This window comes from Sceloporus occidentalis, unplaced genomic scaffold, assembly GCF_023333645.1.
Source record: "Sceloporus occidentalis isolate IW3139 unplaced genomic scaffold, rSceOcc1.0.p SCAF_242, whole genome shotgun sequence".
NCBI classification, from domain to species: Eukaryota; Metazoa; Chordata; class Lepidosauria; order Squamata; family Phrynosomatidae; genus Sceloporus; species Sceloporus occidentalis.
The window spans coordinates 212,424-221,030 of NW_028317222.1; the positions used below are offsets into that span (position 1 = coordinate 212,424).

At 37.6% G+C, this 8,607-nt stretch overlaps 1 protein-coding gene across 1 annotated transcript; it reads right to left on the minus strand.

Moving 5' to 3' along the window:
• Nucleotides 1–243: 243 nt before the first annotated feature.
• LOC149276285 (nodal homolog 2-A-like) lies at nt 244–1,957 on the minus strand. Its single transcript, XM_089503694.1, has 3 exons — nt 1,696–1,957; nt 618–1,297; nt 244–396 (listed from the first exon to the last, which is right to left on the minus strand). The coding sequence occupies exons 1-3, from the start codon at nt 1,955–1,957 to the stop codon at nt 244–246; spliced, it is 1,095 nt and encodes a 364-aa protein (XP_089359820.1).
• Nucleotides 1,958–8,607: the final 6,650 nt, after the last annotated feature.

The following is an 8,607-nucleotide window of genomic DNA, read 5'->3' on the forward strand; positions in this document are numbered from 1 at the left end:
TACAACGGCAGCCATATTTTCATGAGGTGAACCGCTAAACTCATCATATTTCATCCATTAATATTTCCTTATAACAGTATTTTAAACAGCACCACCTACTGGTCATATTAGGAAAGCACACAATGATCAACAAAAAGCAAACTAAGACATAAAATTAACCATATAACAATTAAAACATTTTATTACTTAGTAAAATAAAGTGTTAAACAAAAAAGTGCTTATGAGAAATAGTAGGACTCGTCATCATCTGCAGCCACATTCCTCAACCACCATATCTTCATGTTTGTGTAAAACAATTCTTCCCCCTTCGATCTGTAACATGGACATGGGGCTCAGCTTCACGGGGAGACAGGAAGGACAACTCACTGTGTGGGGGGCATTCAGATAGGCCAAACTCTGCAAAAACATGAGAAAAACACAAAAATTAACGCTCATTCTTTATAGTATAAATGAAAAAAATTTAATTAACTATAAAAGTATTAGCAATTCTAAAGAAAAAAATGGAACTGAGACTACATGCACATAATTAGAATAAATATTTTTCTAATTTGTCAGCAAAATCTACAGAATAAGAGAGAAATCTATATTATATTTATTATACTATATAATAAACTCACCTGTACGTAGGCATAGTTGGTTGGCTTGAAGTTGTCATTTAATGGAAGAGGACAAGCTCCTTCACACCTGTATGCGTTGTATCGCTTGGGTGAAATGATCTGGTGTCCCCATCCAATCTTCTCAAAGTCCACAAACATGTCCACCCTTCTGCACAGAGTCTTCACGTCTCCCACCAGCATGGAGGGGTTATGGGCATTCCTAGTTCTCCTCTGACTGACAGCTTTTCTGGAGGCCTCATTCACTGATCGGGTGTATTTAGAGGTCTCCACTGTCTTGATGAGGCTGGGAGACCCATCATCATCAGGAGAAGAGTTATCCTTGGCAAACACTAAGAGCCTCACTTGTTTAGCTGTCTCTCCCATACAGCTGCTCTTGTCTCCTCTCTCTGGCACATTCTTTGTATCTTCTTGGATGTTGTTCTCAGCATGATGGAGATAGTTCTGGAGCATCTTGGTGACATTGAAAACCTTCCAGGAGGACTCCAATGCGTGAGAAGAGAAATAATTTAAGGATCCTATGAAGAACTCCCTGTGGTCTCCTTTGGCATGATAGATTTCCAGTTTGACGTCTTCAAAAGACGAGCTGGGAATTCGTAACTCCGCCAACCTCAGCTGAGTGCTGCTGGAGATAGACCTCATGTCAAAAGTCAGTTTCCAGCCATTCTTCCTTTCAATGCATCCTGGAGAAGACAAGAACAGCAGAGAAATCATGTTATGTCTTGGATGCAATCTGTCATTTACCTTCCACCTAAACATCACTTAGGATTTGAACTAAGGTTATGTTATATACTGTAAAATAGGTTATAAATAGCTGTCTGTAAAATGTATAAAGTATAGCCAGTGCTATCCATCTCATCTCTTGCACTACAATAGTTTATACCCGTGATCAACACTGAAGAGGCATACAGTACATCCTTAGCAATAACTATCTCTATAACAAAACCTAAATCATCTAAAGCATTCATACAATAAACATGAGATGGATCTGCCTTAGTAAGAGAATATTTATTTTTAGGTATATTCCCTTAATACTAAATAAATAGGAAGCTTATTTTAAAAAAGAGCATTAAGTTCATACTTTTTGGAATGAGACTCAGGACTGGATCCGATTCCCAGATGATGGAGCGTTCCAGTATTGGAAGGTCTCCATCGTTCCCTGTGATGAAAGTTTGGTAGAGCTGCATCATATAAAGTGCTGGTTTCATTGTCTGGGATGGATTGTTTCCATGAAGATAGGCTGAAGGTCTCAGATCCAGGATAGTTTCTGTAAGAGGAATATTCAGTTTCCCAAAGATCTCCTGGATGAGAGTGAGGAGCAAAATCATGTGCAGGAGGTCCATCTTTAAACAGGACCTGGACACTTATATCCAAGGAGATGACGCTTCTTCAGAAGCTCACCAGTAATGATCTCTTCCTTGAAGATCCTAGGACTTTATCTTGAGGTTGCGTCAAAGTCTGAAATGGTTCTTTACACCTATGGCTATTTAAAGATAATTTTTTACAGAAGCTTTGAAAGCCATGATCAGTTACTATTGTGTTATTGTGATGCTAATTAGAGTGATAACACATCTTTGTTATCTGGTATTTCAGAGTACTTCTGCTAAAGGGGAAGGGCACTGGAACAACCTTTCCTCCAACTGAGGTGGAAGGGGTGCCTGGATACTCTGCTCATTTGCGGAAATGGTCCAGGAGGCCTGGTTTACAGAGTTGATACCAGGGAGAAGTAGACAAAGAAAGAAGACAAAAGAAAGGAGACACAAGACAGTAGAACAAGAAGAGACACGAGAAAAAGCAAGGTTGCGGGAAACAAGACAGCTGGGCGGAAGGAGTCAGTGGATAGGGTAGGGAGACAATCACATGCAGTATTTTGACATCTGCAACTGATGATCTCCTGGGACACTGAAAGTACCGGAACAAGCTTCCAAGTCCCAGGACTGAAGTGTTTTGTAAGAGTTTTATGTTGTGTTTTGGTTTCCCCTTTAGAAAACTAACTAGTTGTACTCTAAGAACAGTTTGGATGAGTTAGGTAGATAATCCCCCATTTCTTGTTTCCCACTAAAGTATTTCGTTACTTTTAATGTGCGTGAGACAGTCTAATGCTGTTCTTGTCTTATCCAAGATGGACTGAAATAGATAATTGCTGGATATTCCTTTTAGACATGATGTCTACCTTCAGCAGCACTCAGATAAGGTTGGCAAAGCTACAAATCCTAGAAAACTATCATGCCAAGGGAGGCCAGAGAGGGGTCAGGAACTAGCTCCATCATGCTGAGAAGGACAGCATCTAAGAAGATAAGGAGGAAGATAAGGAGGCTAAGGATATGACAGGCAGAGGTGACGAGAGCAGCTGTATCGGAGAGGTTGCTAAAAGAGTGAGGCTCTTAGTGTTTGCCAAGGATAACTCTTCACCTGATGATGATGGGTCTCCGAGCCTCATCAAGACAGTGGAGGCCTCTAAATACACCGCATCGGTCAATGAGGTCTCCAGAAGAACTGTCAGTAGGAGTAGAACTAGGAATGCCCATAACCCCTCCATGCCGGTGGGAGATGAGAAGACTCTGTTCAGAAGGGTGGACATGTTTGGATGGTCACACCAGATCAACTCACCCAAAATATACAACTCATACAGATGTGAAGGAACTTGTCCTCTTCTAATAAGTCACACATTCAAGTCAATTAACCATGCTTAAGTACTTTTCATGTACTTTTAATTCCAATTTCATATGTTCTCAATTGATACAACTAGTCAGATATATAAATGTGTTTTAATGGTATAAAGAACAAGGGTTAATTCATTTTTTTTCTTCCAATTTCTTTGCAGAGTTTGGCCTAACTAAATGGAGTTGTCCATGTTACAGATCAAGGGGGGGGATATTTTGTTTGAAATTGCTAAATCTTCTATATTTTATTATATCGAATATATATCTATATTTCAAATAACTCAAAATGTATGTATCTTTTGAAAAAATATTTTATTACGCTAATTTTATATTGTATGTTGGTATGTGATTTGAGACCTTGCATGGGCTGTAATAGGCCTCTGAATGGCACAGAAACATTTTCCAATGTACTCGTTTGTGGTTAGTCTGGGAGCTTGTCATTACCGATCAGATGAGTCACTGGGAAAAATTTGCGTTTTATTTGCATAGTATGACTTGTAGGCGACAGTGTTCTTCAAGCTGTTATAAAATGGATTTTTCTGCACCCTAAAGTTTGAGAGAATGCCAGTTCGCAGTTCGGGTGAGTTTGCACAAGGAAACATGACCTAGGTGGAGAAAATTCTCACATTCACACTCAACTCAACCCATACTCGCTTCCCATGCTCCACTGCACCACCATCACAGTTTATGTCATCCACTAGATTGTTATTTCGTTTGGGGTGGGGCCCTCCTCACCTGTTATTTCTGTAAGTCGAATTGTTATTTTATATAATACTTGTTATGTCCTGTCTATCCATTGTACAGCGCTACGGAATATGATTGCGTTATTTAAAACAATAAATAATAATAATGAGAAAAATGACTTAATACTTTAAGAAATGGCTGCTGGTTGTGCTGGAGCCGACGACATCTAGTGGCTGAAATCTGAACTGCGTGTTCACTCACTGCTAAGAGTAAATGTTAAATTTAACATCTTCTCATAGGCTGCCCATTTCAGGTCCACTTACTAAATTATGATCTCTGGTGAGTTGCAGTAGCACAATCGCGCAAGTTGGCTGAAGCAAAAATAAAAAAAACTCATGTAGGAGATGCGAGTGCATGCGCGTTGAAAAAGAAAAACAAGACTAGACTTCCCACAAAGTGGATAAAAACAAAGAAAAAAGCTAAAAAAATTTGTCAGAAATTTGTCATTCACATTCTCACTTAGTCTATCACACTCTTGTTCACACTCTTTCTCACCCTGTTTCCATTACCTTCTCTGCCGAGCACGTCTCCTTTTGCTTCTGTTCCACTTCCGCATCTTCTTGTTCTTTATCTTTTATCTTTTATCTTCTACCTTTGTCCACATCCTCCACAGACATAACCTGGCACGAACTTCTGCCACAATGGCGGCATTTCCTTTGATGTCCTCTCATTCGATCCTCCAATTGAGGTGAGGACATCACCAAAACCAAAAGTTCACCTTAGGGCAAAATGCGGGGGCTCTTGGTAACATCCTCTCATTCATTGGATTGGACATAACCTGACCCCAAATCACGGTGTTTCCAGTGACATACTCTCCAGCAATTATTCAATCGTGGCAGAGGATTTAACCAAAAGTGCCACGATTTTGGTGGAAGGTCACCTTAAGGCGCTGCAGTTTTGGCAGAAATTCACGCCACATTATGTCCAATCCTCGTATCGTGGGAAATGTTTTCTCTTAGGTGAACTTACACCAAAATTACTGCACTTTGGTTGATGTCCTCCTCTCTGATTGGAGGATCGGGCGACAGGGTGTTGCCAGAATCGCCGTCATTTTGGCAGAAGTTCATTCCACTTTATGTCCGTGGAGATGCGGACGAAGAGACAAGATAAAAGAGACACGATACAAGAAGATGCGTTAGCGGCCGGTAGAAGTGGAAGTTGTTGGCAGAGAAGGTAGGGAAACATTTAGAGAGCGAGATAGAGAGAGGACATTAGAATGAGAGTTTGTCTGAATTCAAAATGCCAACCAATGACAGGGAATGTAATTTGTTGTCTGAAAACGAATGTGCCAAAACATACCGAAAAATTTGTCTAAATCGTTTTTGGCCCATTTGCACATTTCTACTGTAAACTTGTCATGTTTCACCAAACAACTCACAAATGTTCAATGAAGAATAAAATGACAGATCTCCTAAAGTTAATTTGCTTCAAACTGTATGATGTCAAATTAAGGTTTTGTCTAAATGGAACAGCACCTTCAATGTTATCCATGCCCTACCACTATGGGGACATCGTATTGTGAACTCGCTTGTTGTTTATTCAGTATCTCCTTATATACTTTATTTCAATTTTCTACTCACTTTTTAAACACAAAAACAAGGTTGTCATCTTAGTGGTTCTACAATCACAAAGCTGCCATGAATGGTGAAGAGTGTACTATGTACTGTGTGGGTTATTTATTATTTTATTTGTTCATGATTAATGTTACAACCCCGTATACCAACGGGTACTGGGTAAAAATAATTTCAAAAAACCTATAAAACAACAATTCATGCCCTCACCTGTAACTTACAAAATGTAAAGTTGCAGCCATTTGCAAGCCAGTCGTGAACAACTCTCCAGTTACTGAATCTTTGAGTTGTTTTATGAGTTATCGCATGTGAGGGGACTCTAAATACATCCTTTATTAATAACAAGTGCAACACCTGTATTTTAAAATATAAATTTTAAGTGCTTCATGGAAAATATAAATTGTTATGCACAGAATCATTACAGAAAGGTTTTTATAAATATCCAAGGAGATGTTTCTTGTTCAGAAGCTCTCCAGTAATGATCTCTTTCTTGAAGATCCAATGACTTTATATTGGGGTTGTGTAAAAATCTGAAATGGTTCTTCACACCTATGGCTGTTTCAAGATCATTTTGACCCAAACTTCAAAGGCCATGATCAGTTATTGTTGAGATATTGTGATGCTAATTAGAATTATAACAGGTGTCTGTTTATGATGACTTTCTGTTTTTTGTAGAATAAGAATTAATACCATCAAAGAATCTTCAATAAAGTTATTGATGTAGAAAATACTTCAAATGTATAAACACACATACACATTCATGATAACACACAAATACTTAAACATACACATTATGCTCGCACACCTAAACATAACATACATATTGATGTTCACACACACTTACAGATTGTTTGCTTTCCAAAAATATGTACTATGTGGGTTATTTATTGTTTTATTTGTTCATGATTACAGTTACAAACCCATATAAAAAATGTAAACACAATTTAAAAAAATACTAATGCATGCCCTCACCTGTAACTCACAAAATGGAAAGTTGGAGCCGCTCGCAAGCCCATCGTGAGCAACTTACCAATTACATGTTTGTGTTGATTTGTAAGTAATTGTGTGTGATGTGACTTTACTTACATTATACATCAGGACATAATGATCTCTTCCTTGAGGATCCCAGGACTTTACATTGGGGTTGTGTCAAAATCTGAAATGGTTCTTCACACTTGTGGCTGTTTAAAGATCAGTTTGACCCAAACTTCAAAGGCCATGATCAGTTATTGAGTTATTGCGATGCTAATTAGAATTATAACAGGTGTCTGTTTATGGTGCGTTTCTGTTTTCTGTAGAATGGGAATTAATACCATCAAAGAATCTTCAATAAAGTAATTGATGTAGAAAATACTTCAAAGTAACTCATGATAAATGTCATGTTACCAGAAACCCATTTTGCTTCCTTCCAGTGACTTTGTGTATTGTATACCAGGTGCTCTTGTTTGTGATACATTTTGTTTAAAATCTCCCCCATCATCGACACTTCAACTTCAATTGTTGACATCATATGGCCATTGATGACTTCATTTAAACTTTTTGTCTGATTCAGGTTTTGTCTAAATGGAACAGCACCTTCAATGTTATCCATGCCCTACCACTATGGGGACATCGTATTGTGAACTCGCTTGTTGTTTATTCAGTATCTCCTTATATACTTTATTTCAATTTTCTACTCACTTTTTAAACACAAAAACAAGGTTGTCATCTTAGTGGTTCTACAATCACAAAGGTGCCATGAATGGTGAAGAGTGTACTATGTACTGTGTGGGTTATTTATTATTTTATTTGTTCATGATTAATGTTACAACCCCGTATACTAACGGGTACTGGGTAAAAATAATTTCAAAAAGGTGCCATGAATGGTGAAGAGTGTACTATGTACTGTGTGGGTTATTTATTATTTTATTTGTTCATGATTAATGTTACAACCCCGTATACTAACGGGTACTGGGTAAAAATAATTTCAAAAAACCTATAAAACAACAATTCATGCCCTCACCTGTAACTTACAAAATGTAAAGTTGCAGCCATTTGCAAGCCAGTCGTGAACAACTCTCCAGTTACTGAATCTTTGAGTTGTTTTATGAGTTATCGCATGTGAGGGGACTCTAAATAATCACCTGTGCAACACCTGTATTTTAAAATATATATTTTAAGTGCTTCATGGAAAATATAAATTGTTATGCACAGAATCATTACAGAAAGGTTTTATAAATATCCAAGGAGATGTTTCTTGTTCAGAAGCTCTCCAGTAATGATCTCTTTCTTGAAGATCCAATGACTTTATATTGGGGTTGTGTCAAAATCTGAAATGGTTCTTCACACCTATGGCTGTTTCAAGATCATTTTGACCCAAACTTCAAAGGCCATGATCAGTTATTGAGTTATTGTGATGCTAATTAGAATTATAACAGGTGTTTGTTTATGGTGAGTTTCTGTTTTCTGTAGAATGGGAATTAATACCATCAAAGAATCTTCAATAAAGTAATTGATGTAGAAAATACTTCAAAGTAACTCATGATAAATGTCATGTTACCAGAAACCCATTTTGCTTCCTTCCAGTGACTTTGTTTATTGTATACCAGGTGCTCTTGTTTGTGATACATTTTGTTTAAAATCTCCCCATCATCGACACTTCAACTTCAATTGTTGACATCATATGGCCATTGATGACTTCATTTAAACTTTTTGTCTGATTCAGGACATGGTGAACCTAATTTAAAGATGGATCCACACATTGACAAAGAGATTGGGGGAGTATTAGAAGACAGCATTTACCGTCTACTGAATTACCTGTTAAAGGTTCTGTTCTGAAATCATGGAAAATTTTGCCTTGTTCATAATTTTGATGAGAAAAACATAATCATCACTTGACACAAAAATGGAAATACAAAGTTTCTGAAAAGCTTCTGTGTTGTTTTCATGCAATGAGATCTTCAGAGGGAGAAATACAATGACAGATCTGCTAACGGTTATTTACTTAACATACTAGAGATCCCAATTAATATTTTG

What these genes read in the sequence shown, in the direction of transcription:
- LOC149276285 (XM_089503694.1), bottom strand. Translation starts at nt 1,957, where the DNA reads ATGGACCTCCTGCACATGATTTTGCTCCTCACTCTCATCCAGGAGATC. An exon ending in CCTGAGTCTCATTCCAAAAA is followed by an intron (nt 1,298 to 1,695) that starts GTATGAACTTAA and finishes TGTCTTCTCCAG; the next exon opens with GATGCATTGAAAGGAAGAAT. An exon ending in CCAACTATGCCTACGTACAG is followed by an intron (nt 397 to 617) that starts GTGAGTTTATTA and finishes ATGTTTTTGCAG; the next exon opens with AGTTTGGCCTATCTGAATGC.